This window comes from Heloderma suspectum, chromosome 3 (genome assembly GCF_057233095.1).
Source record: "Heloderma suspectum isolate Gila_16-S chromosome 3, 16-S_ref, whole genome shotgun sequence".
Classification (NCBI taxonomy): domain Eukaryota; kingdom Metazoa; phylum Chordata; class Lepidosauria; order Squamata; family Helodermatidae; genus Heloderma; species Heloderma suspectum.
The window spans coordinates 329329337-329350185 of record NC_139460.1 but is presented as its reverse complement, the minus strand read 5'-3'; the positions used below and the strand labels follow the sequence as shown (position 1 = coordinate 329350185).

At 44.7% G+C, this 20849-nt stretch overlaps 1 protein-coding gene across 1 annotated transcript in view; it reads left to right on the top strand.

Moving 5' to 3' along the window:
- Window positions 1-4952: 4952 nt before the first annotated feature.
- Window positions 4953-20849, top strand: part of ATP13A5 (ATPase 13A5) — a 74815-nt gene continuing 58918 nt past the window's right edge. The window contains exons 1-7 of the mRNA XM_084845732.1: window positions 4953-5018; window positions 5119-5292; window positions 6274-6414; window positions 6975-7045; window positions 7139-7219; window positions 7704-7773; window positions 8079-8213. Coding sequence (XP_084701858.1) covers window positions 4953-5018; window positions 5119-5292; window positions 6274-6414; window positions 6975-7045; window positions 7139-7219; window positions 7704-7773; window positions 8079-8213 — 738 coding nt within the window. The remainder of the gene's footprint in view (window positions 5019-5118; window positions 5293-6273; window positions 6415-6974; window positions 7046-7138; window positions 7220-7703; window positions 7774-8078; window positions 8214-20849) is intronic.

The following is a 20849-nucleotide window of genomic DNA, read 5'->3' as shown; positions in this document are numbered from 1 at the left end:
GAATGATCTCAGTATGAATCCAAGGCAAACCATTCAACATCACAGTAATTCAAGTCTATGCCCCAACCACTGAGGCCGAAGAAGCTGAGGTTGATCGGTTCTGTGAAGACCTACCATACCTTCTAGAACTAACACCAAAAAAAGATGTCCTCTTCATCACAGGGGATTGGAATGCTAAAGCAGGAAGTCAAGAAATCACTGGGATAACAGGCAAGCATGGCCTTGGTGTACAAAATGAAGCAGGACAAAGGCTCATAGAGTTTTGCCAAGAGAACACGCTGATCATAGCAAACACTCTTTTCCAACAGCACAAGAGGCGACTCTACACATGGACATCACCAGATGGTCAATATCGAAATCAGACTGATTATGTACTTTGCAGCCAAAGATGGAGAAGCGCTATACAGTCAGTCAAAACGAGACCTGGAGCTGACTGTGGCTCAGATCATGAGCTGCTTCTTGCAAAATTTCAGCTTAAATTGAAGAACGTAGGGAAAACCACTAAACCATTCAGGTATGACCTAAATCATATCCCTTATGAATATACAGTGGAGGTGAGGAATAGATTTCAGGGATTAGACCTGATAGACAGAGTGCCTGAGGAACGATGGACGGAGGTCCGTAACATTGTTCAGGAGGCAGCAACGAAATCCATCCCAAAGAAAAAGAAATGCAAGAAAGCCAAGTGGCTGTCTGAGGAAGCTTTACAAGTAGCTGAGGAAAGAAGGGAAGCGAAAAGCAAGGGAGAAAGGGGAAGATATACCCAACTGAATGCAGAGTTCCAGAGAATAGCAAGGAGAGACAAGAAGGCCTTCTTAAATGAACAATGCAAAGAAATCGAGGAAAACAACAGAATGGGAAAGACTAGAGATCTTTTCAAGAAAATCGGAGATCTCAAGGGAACGTTTTGTGCAAAGACGGGCATGATAAAGGAGAAAGAAGGCAAGGACCTAACAGAAGCAGATGAGATTAAGAAGAGGTGGAAAGAATACATAGAAGAACTATACAGGAAAGATCTGAATGTCCCTGATAGCCATGACAGTGCGGTCACTGAACATGAGCCGGACATCCTCGAGAATGAAGTCAAGTGGGCCTTAGGAAGCATTACTAACAACAAAGCTAGCGGAGATGACAGTCTTCCAGCTGAGCTATTTAAGATCCTAAAAGATGATGCTGTTAAAGTGCTGCACTCACTATTCCAACAAATTTGGAACACTCAACAGTGGCCACAAGACTGGAAAAGGACAGTTTACATTCCAATTCCAAAGAAGGGCAATGCCAAAGAGTGTTCAAACTACCGTACAATTGCACTCATTTCAAATGCCAGCAAAGTTATGCTCAAAATCCTACAAGCTAGGCTTCAGCAGCATGTGAACCGAGAACTACCGGAAGTATAAGCTGGGTTTCGAAGAGGCAGAGGAACTAGAGATCAAATCACCAACATTCACTGGATCATGGAGAAAGCAAGAGAATTCCAGAAAAATGTCTATTTCTGCTTCATTGACTACGCTAAAGCCTTTGATTGTGTAGATCACAACAAACTCTGGCAAATTCTGAAAGAGATGGGAGTACCAGACCACCTTACCTGTCTCCTGAGAAACCTGTACAAGGGTCAAGAAGCAACAGTAAGAACCGGACATGGAACAACCACTTGGTTCAAAATTGGGAAAGGAGTACGACAAGGCTGCATATTGTTGCCCTGCTTATTTAACTTATATGCAAAGTACATCATGAGAAACCCATGCCGGGTTGGATGAATCACCGGTCGGAATTAAGATTGCCGGGAGAATTATCAACAGCTTCCGATACGCAGACGATACCACCCTAATGGCAGAAAGTGAAGAGGATTGAAAGAGCCTCGTGTTGAGGGTGAAAGTGGAGAGTGCAAAAGCTGGTTTGAAACTCAACATTAAAAAAAACTAAGATGGCATCTGGCCCCATGACTTCCTGGCATATAGAAGGGGAAGAAATGGAAGCAGTGACAGATTGTATTTTCTTGGGCTCCAAGATCACCGCAGACGGTGACTGTAGCCATGAAATTAAAAGACACTTGCTCCTTGGGAGGAAAGCTATGGCAAACCTAGACAGCATAGTCAGAAGCAGAGACATCACCTTGCCGACAAAGGTCCGTCTAATCAAAGCTATGTTTTTCCCAGTAGTAACATATGGCTGTGAGAGCTGGACTATAAGGAAGGCTGAGCGCCGAAGAATCAATGCTTTCGAACTGTGGTGCTGGAGAAGACTCTTACGGGTCCCCTGGACTGCAAGGAGGTCAAATCAGTCAATCCTAAAGGAAATCAACCCTGAGTGCTCATTGGAAGGACAGAGACTGAAGCTGAAGCTCAAATATTTTGGCCTCCGAATGCGAAGAGAAAACTCCCTGGAAAAGACCCCGATGCTGGGAAAGATTGAAGGCAAAATGAGAAGGGGATGGCGGAGGATGAGATGGCTAGATAGCATCACCGATGCAATGAATCTGAACTTGAGCACGCTCCGGGAGAGAGCGCAGGACAGGAAGGCCTGGTGTGCTATGGTCCATGGGGTCATGAAGAGTCGGACACGACTGAACGACTGAAGAACAACAACATACTTTTAAATGAAACATTGCTTCATCTTGCAGCTGAGGCAGAAAATGAAAGGTCAAGTGCCAGAAACACTTGATGAGAGCCAGCGTGGTGTAGTGGTGAGAGTGCTGGACTGGGAGCCGGGAGATCCGGGTTCTAGTTCCCACTCGGCCATGGAAGCTCACTGGGTGACTTTGGGCCAGTCACAGATTCTCAGCCCAATCTACCTCACAGGGTTGTTGTTGGGAGGATAAAATGGAGAGGAGGAGAATGTAAGCTGCCTTGGGTTCCTTGCAAGAGGAAAAAAGGCGGGATATAAATGCAATAAATAAATAAAATAAAAATAAAATCTGCCAGGCTGATCTGAAATCTATCAGATGGCAGTCCAAGGTGGAAGGAAAGCAATACTTGATGTACAGGGGGTGAGGCGACCTTACAGTCAGCCATCCAAGAGGGCATTCCAGAGCCTTGGGGCCACCTTGGAGAAGGCCTATCCTGTCCCAGCCCCTAAATGGGTCTAAATTCCATATCAGATCTTTCTTGGCTGAAACTGATCTTTTAAACTGAAATCATGGCTGGATCTACACTTACCGCCTTTTTTCACTTCCAATGAGGTTTCACCGTCCACCTTTCACACTACGCAGTACCCGCCTTGAATTGGAACCGGAATCTTCCAATTCCGTGCTCCCGCTTTCAATATCCTGGTATTTCCCCTTAATGTGCTCTGATTTTCCGCCTTCGCTACTATATCCAGTCATAGTCCCCTCCCCCGCCTGTCCATATGCGGCGGTGTTTGTATTTCCCTCCTGTCCAATCACAGCTCTCGACGGCCCCTTGTCTTCTTCTGGCTACCGATCACATAGCTTCCTCAGCAGCCCCCATTTCCTCAGCAACAAGCAAAGGGCTGGATGTGCGCACACTTGTCTGATCTCAGAAGCTAAGCGGGGTCGGCCCCGGTCAGTAGTTGAATTGTCGACCGCCTGGGAATCAGGCTTCCTACACTGAGCAGGGGGTTATTCTGTCCCTTCAAATGAGACTAAGTTTTACCCCCTCCTATCCCCCGCTCAGGATGTTTGTTTTTTTTTTAAATTCAGGCGTTATCCTTGCAGAATCGGGGCTTCTCCGCTACGTTTTTTTTTCTAATTGAGGCATGATCTTCGAAGATTTGAAGTTGTGAAGCTTCACAGCTTTGAATCTTTGAAGATCATGCCTGAATTAGAAAAAAAAACATCGCGGAGAAGCCCCGATTCTGCGAGGATAACGCCTGAATTTAAAAAAAACAAACATCCTGAGCGGGGGATAGGAGGGGGTAAAACTTAGTCTCATTTGAGGGGATACAACAACCCCCTGCTCAATGCAGGAAGCCTGATTCCCAGGCAGTCGCCCATCCAACTACTTATCAGGGCCGACCCCGCTTAGCATCCGAGATCAGACAAGCGCGCGCAGGAAAAGAGCAGGAAAACAGCACAGCGCTCAAGTGTGAACCGAGCCTGCGCATTTGATGAAGCACTGCAACGGGGAAAATGGGTGAGTGTGAATAATCATGTTTTAATGCAAGAGCGTTTAACCTGACGGGACACCGAATTCATTGCGATGGCGGGTGCAATGTAGATCGGCCCCATGACTTTGAATAGGATGATTGTTTAGTCCTAGATAATTATTCCTGTTTGTATATGTCAGCAGCAGTTGAATAGGAATGAACGAAATACTGACTCAGACCATCAGTTCATCCATCTCAGTATCATCTACACTGACTGGCGGTGGCCCTCCAGGGTTTCAGGCAGGGATCTTAATTAATAATGTGATTGCATTGCTGAATGGTTTGACTTCCAGTGCTATAGTTCATCTACATTTTGATGTGGTGGAATAAAAATGCCAAATGCAACCTGAGGAATTGTTATAACTGATGTGCTGTGGTTTCTCTTTGTGTTAATTGCTTCTCATTGACACACACTGGAAAGGCCCCAGGCTGTGTCTGGGGAGCAGAGAAGAAGGCCGTAGGTCTTCACAGGAGCTGCCCTTTTTCAGTAAGGTGGTCTTTGCCTAAAGCATCTACCTGAGGGGCAAGGCAGAATTATGGGACAGAAAAGCAAGCCAAGGTCATTCCAGAAAGTTGTCCAGGCACAGGAATCAGCAGGGCTGGTGGTAAGGATGAATCGTGGAGGCCCTTGCAAGGAGAGAAAGCAACATATGACGCTTATAAGCTGCACAGAGAAAGCTGCCCTGTTGCACAATCAGGGTCTGTTAACAGGAATGGGAATTTTGCAGGATGGTGCAGGAAAGTGGCCAATCATGGTGGAGAGAAGTAGAGCAGGCCAACAATCCAGGGAAGCTACTGTGGTAGGTGGGAGGCCAAGAGTTTCAAGAGAGACGCAGTAGCTCTGTGGCATGGCTCCTCCCCAGCTCCTGGGCATCATTTTCTGCCTCCAGTTGAAGATACAGGGAGTGCCAAGAGTGACTGGTCAAACCCCCCTCTGGTTAGATAGCCATCTCCAATTCTGCTGTTGAGAGAACATCTGATGGTGTAGGCGCATTACATTGCTTTTCTCCACAGGACATATTTGGCTACAAAACCCAGAGCTTCCGGAAGGCCCTGTGCATTGCCGGGTACATCCTGTCCTGTGGAGCCCTCCTGCTGCTGTTTTACTGGAAGCCGGAGTGGGACGTGTGGGCAAATTGCGTGCCGTGTGACTTGGAAGAGGCGGACATTGTATTGTTGCGAGCAACTGTAGGTTTCTTTCATCTTTTTTCACCTAGCCAGCCTGTTCAAGTTCACATCTCCTGGATGTTATAGCCAAGGTGCTGTGTATTCTTCTTCTTGTTAATGTCTCCACATCTCACAAGTATCAGTTGATTCTACTGCATATAACCATAGGTTCTTAGAATTTTTGCAATAACAACAACAACAAAGAGACACCATCAAAGAAAGAAAAGGTTGAGAAATCTGCCATACCATTGAGTAATCTGAGAATTAGCAACTTTTCATTGTTTTTAGATTTCTATTCCTCATGGCTACATAGATAATTTTGACTTGCATTTCCTAATCCACTTCATGGTGGTCAGTGTAGCACATACTTAAAGTATTCTGTTCTGTTGCTTATTTGCTGCAGGTTGTATCCACAATCTTGGCTATAATTTTCATACAGAAACTAGCCAGTCCTACTTGGCTTTGTAAAAATCTAATATCCCTCTGAGTTTAGTTGCTCAGGGGTGGGCATCTGAGGGACATTTATTTATTCATTTGGGCTCAGCATCCACTATGACATGCCAAGAAGGATGACAATGTACTCATCATTCTAGGTGGGTGACAATATGCTCATTATTCTAGGCTAGCCCTGGCTACCAAATTTGCAGCCCACTTGGTGTGGGTGGATTCTTTCTAAACATGTGCTGGGAGGCTTGAAATCCCTAGGGTGGTTTCCCTAAAAACGTGTTCCTGTCTTCTAGAAATTTGAAATATTTTTCAAGGATTATCTTTTATCACTTGTGACCTTTTAGCAATATGGCAAACCTCACTGGAATAATTAATTATATGCTTTTGTAAAGCTTTCATTATTATGGCTGAAATTTATGGAGCCACGCAAAAGGAAGTTGACCATTGTCAAAACATGCATCCTTGGCTCCTACTCAGAATTATATAATTCCTGCTCTAACAAGAGTATGACTTACCATGAGTATTTACTGAAGATTTCTGTATTTTTCCCCCTAGGATGAGTTTCAAAGATATACTAGGAAGAAGGTGATCTGGCTTGACTTGTTGAATATCTTGGACAGTGAGAAATTGGATCACATCCTCAGTACAGATAAGGATTCTGTCATAAGCAAAGCCATAATGAAATCTCACTTGAAAGTAAGCTTCTCTTGGAGCAAGAATCAAGGTGTTCACTGCAGGCAAGGGGGTGATGGACACCGGGTTATAATGTATTTCTGCTCTACCCCATAACGGACAGAGGCAGAGTAGAATCTTGCATCAGCCCAAGGTTGGAGATGGGTGGAATCAAGGGGACCCACCCCCAAAATGCTCCATGCTCTCAACATTCCATATGTAAGTGGTGCATGCCAGGCAGGGCCACTGGACATCGTTGGAACTCTGGGACCTGCATGGTGGGAATCAGTAGCTCCCCACCAATCCTGCATGACTATAGGGAGCGGGGCGGGGCTGATCTCCAGGCTACAGCTTTTTCTGAGGCCCCTGCTAAGGCCTAGCATGGCAAGTGGGGCCTGTTCAGACCCCACCGAGCCGGCTGCAGATTCCAACAAGCCCTCTTTCCATCTGCCAAGCATTCTGCTCCAGCCAGAACCTCCTTCTTCAGTCTGATTATAGTACAGCTAGGGATGGATTTGGTGGCAACCATCAATGAGGCTGGGTTGTTTTTAAGAACTCTTATTAACTCTTTGTAACTCTTACAGGTGAGATACATCCAGGTACAAAAGATCCGCTATGTCTGGGACCTCTCTGAAAAACAGTTTGTCAGAGTTGGGTGAGTTTTTAACTTAAAGGCAGGGTATTCTGAAGAATCAAAGTGGCCTTGTCTGAAATGTTATTTTTCCTTTCTATGTTGCCCCCTTTCTAGGTCACTTGAGGACAGCAACACTTGTTATGAAATACACCATAAATTTGGAGACGGGCTGACAAAGAAACAGAAAGACATCAGGTATGGCCCACAGCACAGTCAGACTGGCCAGTCTGTGTCTCAGATTTGGGCAGGCCCAGCAGGGCCCTCCTCATTTACTCTCTTTTTAAAATTCTTTCACTCAGCCGGTGTTCTGGAAATGGCTATGATTGTGAGATCCCCAGTTCAGATGTTGCTGCAGCCACAAATGTAGTAGGCAGCCTTAAGCAAGCCTGATGTCTAAAAAAAATCTTGATGTATTCCCTTTAAAATGTGATGTTTGTGTCCAGGAGTTTGAAATACTTTCCTAACCTTGATTACGGCTGATGTTGGGATGGGTTACCCCATAAAAATGCGCCCCTTTTTTTCAAGCATGGGGTCATGAATAAGACAAAAGGCCTCATCCATTCAGAGTGAAAACAGGAAGAATTGCCCTTTTTCTGAACTGGCTTTGTGATACCATATTGTTAGGAAGAAACTTGTAACTCCTGTTCCAGGTTCTCCTTCGTCTCTGTCCCTCTTTCAGGAGGTTGGTGTGTGGACCCAACACCATTGAAATTGAAATTCGCCCAATCTGGAAACTGCTTTTTAAAGAGGTAACTGGGTACCTTTCCAGCCACATCCTTATTTTTAAAGTGTTCTTTGCAAGGGTTTAAAAGGGTTTTCTATAGGATATCACAGGTGCTCCAGGCCCAGGTCCCTTTCGGAGGTGTTGTGAGGCCTCTGTTGTGGTTGGCCTTGGAGGTTTAGGGTGGAGCTGGCCAAAGGGGAGGAAGGGGCTCCTGGGGGTATTATCATAATCAGATTGAACTTTTTCTGCTTTAATGGGATTTTTCTGCTTTTAATTTATTGGCCAGCTTGAGCATTTTAGGATGGGTCTGTTTATGCTCTCTCCCTCTAGATTCTGAATCCTTTTTATGTGTTCCAAGCCTTCACACTGACTCTCTGGCTAGTCCAAGGATACATTGAGTACTCTGTTGCCATTATAATTCTGTCCATCATCTCCATTTCCCTCACTGTGTATGACCTACGACAGGTAAGTCTGCTGTTGCATTTGCCATGTCCATCCCATTCTCTGTGAACCCACAAGAATCTTTCCCTTAAGCCCTCTGTTTTATTTAGAGGTTTAATTCTAAACAGACAGATGTGTGAGACTGTGGTGGTTAAGGCTGACTTAGAGAGTACTGCCTCTAATGCAAGTGAGATGTACTGAGACAGGCTGTGGCTATTTAGTGATTAGGGAGCTGTGCTGTACATGTGCTCAGGGACACTTTCTTCATTATTATTACTTCTTATGTTCTAGAGCTAGTCCCTTGGATTGGAAACAAGTTCTGGGGGTGGACCCTGGCCCAAATGAAACCCTGCCCTTGTTGTTGCCTGTGCAGATTTCTCCCCTTTGGGAACAATAGGGCTGAGTTGTAACTGTTTACCCCTTTCTTGGCTTTCCAGAATGGGTGCTGAAGGCGTTTGGTGTTTGGTTGAGCTGGCTAGTTTGTCTGCTTTTACTTGTGCTTTTTTACTCAGGTTGGTGGGGAGGTATGCTCAATTCATTTTATTTGTTTTACTTTTGAGTATTTGCCTTGAGGGCTTTTCCATTACCTTCCCTGGGGAAGGTAATGGCAACCCACCCCAGTATTCTTGCCGTGAAAACTAGATGGATCAGTACAACCAGAGATATGTCGGTATACCATCGGAAGATGGGACTCCTAGGTCGGAAGATGGTCAAAAAGCTACTGGGGAGGAACAGAGGATAAGTTCAACTAGCTCCAGATGTGATGACGCAGCTAGCTCAAAGCCGAAAGGATGGCTAGTGGCCAATGGTGCTGGTGGTGAACGACGAATCTGATGTTCTAAAGATCAACACACCATAGGAACCTGGAATGTAAGATCTATGAGCCAGGGCAAATTGGATGTGGTTATTGCGGAGATGTCAAGATTAAATATAGACATTTTGGGTGTCAGTGAACTGAAATGGACTGGAATGGGCCACTTCACATCAGATGACCACCAGATCTACTACTGTGGACAAGAGGACCACAGAAGAAATGGAGTAGCCTTCATAATTAATAATAAAGTGGCTAAAGCAGTGCTTGGATACAATCCAAAAAATGATAGAATGATCTCAATTTGAATTCAGGGTAAGCCATTTTACATCACAGTGATCCAAATATATGCCCCAACCACAGATGCTGAAGAAGCAGAAGTAGATCAGTTCTATGAGGATCTGCAGCACCTACTGGACAATACGCCAAAAAGAGATGTTATTTTCATTACAGGAGACTGGAATGCTAAGGTGGGTAGTCAAATGACACTTGGAATTACAGGCAAGCATGGTCTGGGAGAACAAAATGAAGTGGGACATAGGTTGATAGAATTTTGTCATGACAACTCACTGTGCATAACAAACACTCTCTTCCAACAACCTAAAAGACAACTTTATACATGGACTTCACCAGATGGTCGACACCAAAATCAGATTGACTACATCCTTTGTAGCCAAAGGTGACGGACATCTATACAGTCGGTAAAAACAAGACCTGGAGCTGTCTGTAGTTCAGACCACAAACTTCTTATTGCACAATTTAGAATCAGACTAAAGAGAATAGGGAAGACCCACAGATCAGTTAGATATGAGCTCACTAATATTCCTAATGAATATGCAGTGAGGAGAAGAATAGATTTAAGGGACTAGATTTAGTAGATAGGGTCCCGGAAGAACTATGGACAGAAGTTCGCAGCATTGATCAGGAGGCGGCAACAAAAAACGTCCCAAAGAAAAAGAAAACCAAGAAGGCAAGATGGCTGTCTGCTGAGACACTGGAAGTAGCCCAAGAAAGAAGGAAAGCAAAAGGCAACAGTGAAAGGAGGAGATACGCCCAATTAAATGCAAAATTCCAGAGGTTAGCCAGAAGAGATAAGGAATTATTTTTAAACAAGCAATGCATAGAAGTGGAAGAAGATAATAGAATAGAAAGGACAAGAGACCTCTTCCAGAACATTAGAAACATTGGAGGTAAATTCCAGGCAAAAATGGGTATGATCAAAAATAAAGATGGCAAGGACCTAACAGAAGCAGAAGAGATCAAGAAAAGGTAGCACGAATATATGGAAGATCTGTATAGGAAGGATAATAATATCAGGGATAGATTTGACGATGTGGTCAGTGAGTTAGAGCCAGACATCCTGAAGAGTGAGGTTGAATGGGCCTTAAGAAATATTGCTAATAACAAAGCAGCAGGAGACAACGGTATCCCAGCTGAACTGTTTAAAATCTTGGAAGATGATGCTGTCAAGGTGATGCATGCCATATGCCAGTAAATTTGGAAAATACAAAAATGGCCAACAGATTGGAAAAGATCAACTTATATCCCCATACCAAAAAAGGCAAACACTAAAGAATGTTCAAACTATTGAACAGTGGCACTTATTTCACATGCCAGTAAGGTAATGCTCAAGATCTTACGAGGTAGACTCCAGCAATTCATGGAACGGGAATTGCCAGATGTACAAGCTGGGTTTAGAAAAGGCAGAGGAACTAGAGACCAAATTGCCAGTATCCGCTGGATTATGGAGAAAGCCAGGGAGTTTCAGAAAAACATCTATTTCTGTTTTATTGACTATTCTAAAGCCTTTGACTGTGTGGATCATAACAAATTGTGGCAAGTTCTTGGTGGTATGGGGATACCAAATAATCTTATCTGCCTCCTCAGGAATCTGTATAATGACCAGTAGCAACGGTAAGAACAGACCACGGAACAACGGACTAGTTTAAGATTGGGAAAGGAGTACAGCAGAGTTGTGTACTCTCACCCTACCTATTCATAGAATCATAGAATAGTAGGGTTGGAAGGGGCCTACAAGGCCATCGAGTCCAACCCCCTGCTCAATGCAGGAATCCAAGTCAGAGCATCCCTGACAGATGGCTGTCCAGCCTCTTCTTGAAGGCCTCCAGTGTGGGAGAGCCCACCACCTCCCTGGGTAATTGGTTCCATTGTTGTATTGCTCCAACAGTCAGGAAGTTTTTCCTGATATTCAGCCGGAATCTGGCTTCCTGTCACTTGAGCCCATTATTCCATGTCCTGCACTCTGGGATGATCGAGAAGAGATCCTGGCCTTCTTCTCTGTGACAACCTTTCAAGTACTTGAAGAGTGCTATCATATCTCCCCTCAGTCTTCTCTTCTCAAGGCTAAACATGCCCAGTTCTTTCCGTCTCTCTTCATAGGGCTTTGTTTCCAGTCCCCTGATCATCTTTGTTCCCCTCCTCTGAACCCTCTCCAGCTTGTCTGCATCCTTCTTAAAATGTGCCCAGAACTGGACACAGCACTCCAGATGAGGCCTAAACAGTGCTGAGTAGAGGGGAACTAGTACTTCCCAGGATTTGGAAGCTTTGCTTCTATTAATGCAGCCCAAAAGAGCATTTGCCTTTTTTGCAGCCACGTCACATTGTTGGCTCATATTCAGCTTGTGATCGACAACAATTCCAAGATCTTTCTCACTTGTAGTGTTGTTGAGCCACGTATCCCCCATCTTGTAACTGTGCATTTGGTTTGTTTTTCCTCGGTGCAGAACTTGGCCTTTATCCCTATTAAGTGTCATTCTGTTGTTTTCTGCCCAGCACGCCAGTCTATCCAGATCACTTTGAATTTTGTTTCTGTCTTCCAAAGTATTAGCTATCCCGCCCAATTTTGTGTCATCTGCAAATTGGATCAGCATTCCCTGCACCTCCTCCTCCAAGTCATTCATAAAAATGTTGACAACCACTGGGCCCAGGACTGAGCCCTGTGGTACCCCACTCATTACCTCTCCCCAGTTTGAGAAGGTCCCATTGATAAGCACTCTTTGAGTCCGATTCTGTAGCCAACTGTGGATCCACTGGATCGTTGTTTCATCTAGCCCACTTTGAGCTAGTTTGCTCATCATGAGATCATGGGGCACTTTGTCGAAAGCTTTGCTGAAGTCGAGGTATATGATGTCCACAGCATTCCCACGGTCTACAAGGGAGGTTACTTGATCAAAAAATGAGATCAGATTCGTCTGGCAGGACTTGTTTTTGACAAATCCATGTTGGCTTTGAGTAAACACGGCATTGTTTTCAAGGTGCTTCCAGATGGATTGCTTTATCATCTGCTCCAGAATTTCCCAGGGATTGATGTCAGACTGACTGGTCTGTAGTTCCCAGGTTCCTCCTTTTTACCCTTTTTGAAGATAGAGACAACATTAGCCCTCCTCCAGTCATCTGGCACTTCCCCCATCCTCCATGATTTCTCGAAGAGAAGAGAAGACAGCGGTTCTGAGAGTTCTTCTGCCAGTTCCTTTATCACTCTAGGATGCAGTTCATCTGGCCCTGGAGATTTGAACTCATTCAAAGTCATTAGGTGTTCCTTGACCATATGCCTGTCGATCTCAAGCTGCAATCCTGCCCCTTCAGCCTGCACTTCGCCTTTGCCAGGGGGGTCATAGACCCTCTTTTGGGAGAAGACTGAGCCAAAGTAGGAATTGAGCACTTCTGCCTTTTCTTTGTCATCTGTTATCATTTTGGCATCCTTATTTAATAGCTGAACCACCATTTCTTTCCACTGCCTTTTATTATGGACGTAGCTGAAGAAAGCCTTTTTGTTGTTTTTAGCATCCCCTGCTAACCTCAGCTCATTCACAGCTTTAGCCTTCCTGACGCCATCCCTGCAATTCTGTGCTATCTGCCTGTACTCTTCCTTTGTTACTTGGCCTTCTTTCCACTTCCTATATGTGTCCTTTTTTGTTTTCAGGTCATCCCTAGGCTTTTTGTGAAGCCACATTGGCTTCTTCTGTTGTCTTCCACCTTCTGTTCTTGTTGGAATGGTTTGTGATTGTGCCTTGAGAATTTCCTTTTTTAAAAGCTCCCACCCATCTTGGACTCCTTTTTCCGTTAGCGTCGCTTGCCATGGGACCTTACTGATCATTGTTCTGAGTTTATTAAAATCAACTTTCATAAAATCCAGGGTATGTGTTTGACTACACTCGGCTTTTGCTTCCCTTAGAACCAAGAACTGAAGTACAACATGGTCGCTTTCCCCCAGAGTTCTTGTAACTGCTACTTTATCCACTAAGTCATCTCTGTTGGTTAGGATCAAGTCAAGGATAGCCGATCCTCTAGTTCCTTCCTCTCCTTTCTGTAGGAGGAAGTTATCCGCCACACAAGTCAGGAATTTCCTGGAGGGGCCATGTTTTGCAGAATTTGTCTCCCAACAAATATCGGGGAAATTGAAGTCCCCCATTACTACTACATCATGCTTCCTTAAAACATTGGCTATTTGCTTTTCAAAAGTTTCATCCTCGTCTTCTCCTTGGTTGGGTGGCCAGTAGTAGACTCTGACCACCAGGTTCCTTTTATTCTTTGCTCCATGTATTTTGATCCAGATGCTCTCGATGGAGCTACCAAGCTCATCCTGCTGTATTTCTGTGCAGATATATGTATTTTTCACATACAGTGCAACCCCACCTCCCTTTCTGTTCCTCCTGTTCTTTTGGAACAAGTTATATCCTTCAATTGCTGTATTCCAGTCCTGAGAGTCATCCCACCAAGTCTCAGTTACACCTATCAAGTCATAATTTCCCTCTTGTATTAAGAGTTCAAGTTCGTTCTGTTTGTTTCCCATACTCTGGGCATTAGTATATAAACATCGAAGACCATGTGCTTCATAGTCTGGCTTTCTTCCTACATTTGTCTGAAGACTATTACTGGGCGCTATCAGAGCTGTTCTCTCTGTTGCGGTGTATGCGCCTACATCCATTGTTACCCCCAACATTACATCTCCCTTCCCCGTAGGATTCAGTTTAAAGATTCAACTTGTACGCAGAACACATCATGTGAGGTGTGGGGCTTGATGAATCCAATGCTGGAGTTAAAATTGCTGGAAGAAACATTAACAATCTTAGATATGCAGATGATACCACTTTGATGGCTGAAAGTGAGGAGGAGCTGAGGAACCTTATGATGAAGGTGAAAGAAGAAAGTGCAAAAGCTGGGTTGCAGTTAAACCTCAAAAAAAACAAGATTATGGCAACCAACTTGATTGAGAACTGGCAAACAGAGGGAGAAAACGTGGCGGCAGTGACAGACTTTGTATTTCTAGGTGCAAAGATTACTGCAGACGTTGACTGCAGCCAGGAAATCAGAAGACGTTTACTTCTTGGGAGGAGAGTAATGACAAATCTTGATAAAATAGTTAAGAGCAGAGACATTACACTGACAACAAAGGTCCGCATAGTTAAAGCAATGGTATTCCCCGTAGTAACCTATGGCTGCGAGAGCTGGACCATAAGGAAGGCTGAGCGAAGGAAGATAGATGCTTTTGAACTGTGCTGTTGGAGGAAAATTCTGAGAGTGCCTTGGACTGCAAGAAGATCAAACCAGTCCATACTCCAGGAAATAAAGCCAGACTGCTCACTTGAGGGAATGATATTAAAGGCAAAACTGAAGTACTTTGGCCACATAATGAGAAGACAGGATACCCTGGAGAAGATGCTGATGCTAGGGAAAGTGGAAGGCAAAAGGAAGAGGGGCTGACCCTCTTCAAGATTGCAAGATGGATAGATGATATTCTGGAGGTGATGGACTCGACCTTGGGGAGCTGAGGGTGGTGACGGCCGACAGGAAGCTCTGGCGTGGGCTGGTCCATGAAGTCATGAAGAGTCAGAAGCGACTGAACGAATAAGCAACAACAAAAAAGCCCTGAGATGTTTTCTTATTATTCTTCCTTAAGAGAGCAGTGTAATGAAGTTGCTTGCACATTTTCAGTGCTGCATCACTTTGAGAGAGAAGACCTGGGGGCTCTTGAACAAGGCCACGTGATCTGTGGTGCACCTCCAAAGATCCAAATCACTCCTGGTCATGATGGTTCTGTGCTACACTCCCAGGATTATTTGTTTGTTTGTTTATATACAACTCCACATCTAGAACAGGTTTCGGAATGGTGAACACAAAAGATAAAACTGTAAAAGAATAAAAAGATGAAAACACCACATTAAAATTATACTTTTAAAAAAGTACAATGCCAATAGAAACCGTGGCTGGTCAATTCAGGCATGCCTCCTGGAACAGTGCTGTGTTCAGGAGGCACAGGAAACCGCACAGTGTTGGTGCCTGCCTGCCCTCCAGGGGCAGGGAGTTCCAAAGAAAGGGGGCAGCCACACTGAAGGCTCTTCTCCTGGTAGACTGCAATTGGGCAATAGGTCCATGTGGGACCACCAGGAGTGAGCTCTCTGATGACCTCAGTGACTAGGCAGGTTGGTAAGGGAGAAGGATCAGAGGCAGCAGGCCTCTCCGAATACAAGTTGCTGGAGAACAACAGGGAGAGAGATCAGCTGTGCTCCTGTCCTGCTTACGGGCTTCCCTTTGTGGCATCTGGTTGGCCACTGTGGGGACAGGATGCTGGGCTAGAGAGGCCTTTGGTCTGATCCAGCATGGCTCTTCTGATGTTCTTACTTCCTATTTTTTAGGGCTCAGCCTAAGAGGAGGAGGAGGGGCTGTAAGGCACTTGCACTTCCAAAATGATGACGATGATGATGCAATAGAGCTGCATGGGTAGAGTCTTTGGTTTTGCTATCCCTGCAGACATGTGGACTGGGGGAGCACAACTGGACCTGTGTCCGCTGCAGGCTGCTGCTTACAAGCTGCAGTGCCCAAGCTGAAACACAACCGCGATGTGCAAAAGGCCCTCTGTGGCGATACCTGGAGGGTCCCTTGCAGCCCATGCTGCATCTCTCCATGATGGCAATACCTGCTGTTGTTCGGCCAGGTCTCTTTCCCCTTTAAATCTTTTTAAAAGGTGCCACCCCACAGCATTCCTTTCCAGATCACTAAGTGCATAAACACAATGCACCATTAGTGCAGTGTGTATGTGGGGGGAAAGGGTTAAGCATCTGTTCAGTTGTCAAAACAGTTGGCAAGAATGCCAGTGCTTTGGGCACCTAGGGTTGTCCTTGCAGCTGGTCAGACCAGTTGGTCCACTGAGCGTGTTAGCTGGATATTTTGAATGCAGAGAGCCTTCTCAGTGGCTGCTCCCAGGCTCTGGAACTCCCTATGGAGGAAGGCTAGGTTGACCCCCTCTCTGTCATAGAATCATAGAATCATAGAATAGTAGGGTTGGAAGGGGCCTACAAGGCCATCGAGTCCAACCCCCTGCTCAATGCAGGAATCCAAGTCAGAGCATCCCTGACAAATGGCTGTCCAGCCTCGTCTTAAAGGCCTCCGGTGTAGGAGAGCCCACCACCTCCCCAGGTAATTGGTTCCATTGCCGTATTGCTCTGACACTCAGGAAGTTTTTCCTGATGTTCAGTCGGAATCTGGCTTCCTGTAACTTGAGCCCATTATTCCGTGTCCTGCACTCTGGGATGATCAAGAAGAGATCCTGGCCTTCTTCTCTGTGACAACCTTTCAAGTACTTGAAGAGTGCTATCATATCTCCCCTCAGTCTTCTCTTCTCAAGGCTAAACATGCCCAGTTCTTTCAGTCTCTCTTCATAGGGCTTTGTTTCCAGTCCCCTGATCATCTTTGTTGCCCTCCTTTGAACCCTCTCCAGCTTGTCTGCATCCTTCTTAAAGTGTGGTGCCCAGAACTGGACACAGTACTCCAGATGAGGCCTAACCAGTGCTGAGTAGAGGGGAACTAGTACTTCCCGGGATTTGGAAGCGATGCTTCTATGAATGCAGCCCAAAATAGCATTTGCCTTTTTTGCAGCCACATCACATTGTTGGCTCATATTCAGCTTGTGATCGACGACAATTCCAAGATCCTTCTCGCTCGTAGTGTGGTTGAGCCACGTATCCCCCATCTTGTAACTGTGCATTTGGTTTCTTTTTCCTAGGTGCAGAACTTGGCATTTGTCCCTATTAAATGCCATTCTGTTGTTTTCTGCCCAGCACTCCAGTCTATCCAGATCACTTTGAATTTTGTTTCTGTCTTCCAAAGTATTAGCTATCCCTCCCAATTTTGTGTCATCTGCAAATTTGATCAGCATTCCCTGCACCTCCTCCTCCAAGTCATTAATAAAAATGTTGAAGAGCACTGGGCCCAGGACTGAGCCCTGCGGTACCCCACTCGTTACCTCTCCCCAGCTTGAGAAGGTCCCATTGATAAGCACTCTTTGAGTCCGATTCTGTAGCCAACTGTGGATCCACCGGATCGTTGTTTCATCTAGCCCACTTCGAGCTAGTTTGCTCATCAGGATATCATGGGGCACTTTGTCGAAAGCTTTGCTGAAGTCGAGGTATATGATGTCTACAGCATTCCCACGGTCTACAAGGGAGGTGACTTGATCAAAAAATGAGATCAGATTTGGCTGGCAGGACTTGTTTTTGACAAATCCATGTTGGCTTCGAGTAATCACGGCATTGTTGTCAAGGTGCTTCCAGATGGATTGCTTTATGATCTGCTCCAGAATTTTCCCAGGGATTGATGTCAGACTGACTGGTCTGTAGTTCCCAGGTTCCTCCTTTTTACCCTTTTTGAAGATAGGGACAACGTTAGCCCTCCTCCAGTCATCTGGCACTTCCCTGGTCCTCCATGATTTCTCAAAGAGAATAGACAGCGGTTCTGAGAGTTCTTCTGTCATTCTTCTGCTGGCAGGCAAATCTGTGTTTATTCAGGCAGGCTTTTGGTATATAAGCTGATACGTTGCTGAAAGTGGTTTGAATTGGCTGGTACTGTTTATTTCTTTTATTATTACATTTTTAATTTATTTGTTTTTAGGTTATGTTTTATGAAGATTTTGTTTTTAATCTGGATTTTATTGTTAGCCACTTTGAGTGCCATGTGTTGGTGGAAAGCTGGTGACTTGGATTCCTGCACTGAGCAGAGGGTTGGACTTGATGGTCTTATAGGCCCCTTCCAACCATACTATTCTATGATTCTACGAAAGGCTAACTAACTAAAATAAATAAATAGTACACAGTATGCACAGCCTTGGTAGCCACTTGGGATTCACCCAGACGGTAAAACCTTCCCAGAATGTTCTGTGTCCCTCACTTTTGGAGCCAGTAGCTGAGGGGCTTTGAATGTGGAAGCACCAGCTCAGCAGGGCAGAGGGGCCAGAGCTCAGGGTTAAAGCACTGCCCTGGTACACAGAAGGTCCCAAATGCAGTCATGGCAATGGCATCTCCAACTTAAAAAGCATCCGATAGTAAGCGAAGGCCAAGCGTGTGCCTGCCTGGGATCCTGGAGAGGCGTTGCTGCCACGTCACGTAGGCAGGCATAATACCAGCCTGGATGGATGAATGGCAGCTGCATATATTCAGATGTTATTTATTTGTTTGTTTGTTGTATTTCATTTCTATGGTGCCCTCTCTGGGTGGTTCACAGCAATTAAAAGCATAAAACACCACATGATAAAATATAATATAAAAGTTTAAAACCACAGTATAAAATTTAAATAAAAACCAAAATAAAATATAGCAGCAGTTCAAATATTTAAAGTACAGTAACAGGTTTAAAACAACAGAAGCTGAAAGACTAAAATGCTTGGGAAAATAAGAAGGCCGTCACCTTGTGCTGAAAAGACCGAAACCTACATACCAGGTGAGCTTCTCTCAGGAGCTCATTCCACACCTGGGGTGCCATAACAGAAAAGACCCTCTTCTTAGCAGTGACCCACTTCACTTCCTTTGGCAGGGGCTCCCGGAGAAGGGCTGCTAAAGGTGACGTTAGGATCTGGGCAGGGATATATGGGAGAAGACGATCCTTCAGGTAACTTGGTGTCAATCCATTTAGGGCTTTTAGTGTTAATACCAGCACTTTGAATTGGGCTCAGAAATGGACTGGCAGCCAGAGCACATGGAAAAGTACTGGCTACCCTATTTTGGACCAGCTAGAGTTTCCAGACTGTTTTCAAATGCAGCCCCATGAAGATGAGGTTCTGACTGTGCCCCAATGGGCCAGAGAGTTTAACCAGAGCTAAGGCTGTTTACAATTTCAATATGTTTGAAAATATATTTTAAAACCTAAGCAGGAAAACAGTTAGTACCTTTTCAATTTGTTAAACAAATGAAAACATGCCACACTGGAAGTCTTGAAATATGAATGGTTTATAGAGGAAAGTAAATGCAAAAGAACATTACAAACAGAAATAGAATGTGAAACATGCAGTGATTATAGAGAAAATACATGTGTACACTATACAAAATAAACTACAGTTTAACTCTTGCTAAGGAAAACAGTGTTAAGAGAACTGTATTAGTATAGCTATGAATATAATAGAATAGCTATGACATATAAAAGTTATAGTAGGCCCAACTAGCAGCAGTTTGAATTATTACTTAGCTCCACTTAAACTCCCACCAGTCCAGACTAGTTAAATGTAATGTTTGAAGCTTTCAAGAATATAGCAGTATTGTCCAAACTTTTAGAGAAAAGGAAAGAAGTCGGGGGGAGGGGATTAAAAGGAATGTATAACTACCCATCCCAAGCAGAGAACTGAAGAACAGGCTTTTGTGGACCCAGAGAAAGGTTAAAGGAGACCTCACTCAGACACTTAAGGTGTAGGACTCAGCAAAAGTCCAGATAGCAAAAATAATCCAAGTAGAAAGTAAAGAAAATGTTTTAAATGGAAAAGGGTGGTGAAGTCTGAGCCTCTCTAGTGAGTAACATAAAAGAGAGGCAGACAACTACACCAAGCTGCTCAGGAGCTAGACATCTGGCCCTCCAAACCTAGTTCAGAAACGATGGCCAGCTGCAGCCTTAAAGAAATTCCTTGTTCCCTCAAGAAGAAGGTATGCATGCAAACTATGGCCCCAAAGGTCCGAAAATTAGCAAAAATCTGTTAGCAAAAACTGGAGCTCTGCAAAACAGAAAAAACAAAAGATAGAACTGAACAAAGTCCATCTCCTAGGGTTCCATCGCTTTTTTTATTCACTGACTCTCCTAAACTTTCTTGCCTTATGATTGGCCTTTTTCTTTTCAGTTGTCACTAGAAATTTGGTTCTGGATTGATGAAAGACATATTGGGTGGGCAGAAACCTGCAAAAACAGTCTTTTTTTCATAGTTTTAGGAAACTAATGTTACCTAAGGCCTTATCAGGGTATATGGGAACATTCCGGACTCACTGAGCTGCTAGCTGTGAGGAGTAACAAACACTGCAGCTTCTTCTCACACTGGTCCATTGTTCCACAACTTGACCACAGCTTTGTCAGCATGACTGTCTGCATCTTAGACTACAGGCAGCAAAACTTTCTGCCTTCAGGGAAAGACAAACCTGCTTATGAACCAAAGTTTCACTCCCATTCCATTCTATGGCTTCCTTATAAGTCCTCTGTTCCCAGCACTTGAACCCTAAAAGGACATATAACATATTGCAGTAATCCAGATGAGAGGTTATCAGAGCATGGATAACTGTACCTAGGCTATCTCTGTCCAGATAAGGGCATAGCTGGAATACCAGCCTAAGCTGATAAAAGGTGCTCCGTGTCAACAAGTTCACCTGTGCCTCAAGTGAGAGTCCTGGGTCCAAGAGCACCCCCAAACTCTGAACCTGATCCTTTAGGGGGAGTGCAACCGCCTCCAGAACAGGTTGAACATCACTTAGCTGGGCAGACAAACCACCCACTAACAGTACCTCTGTCTTGTCTGGATGGAGTCTCAGTTTATTGGCCCTCATCCAGTCCATTACTGCGCCAAGGCACTGATTTAGAACAGCCAC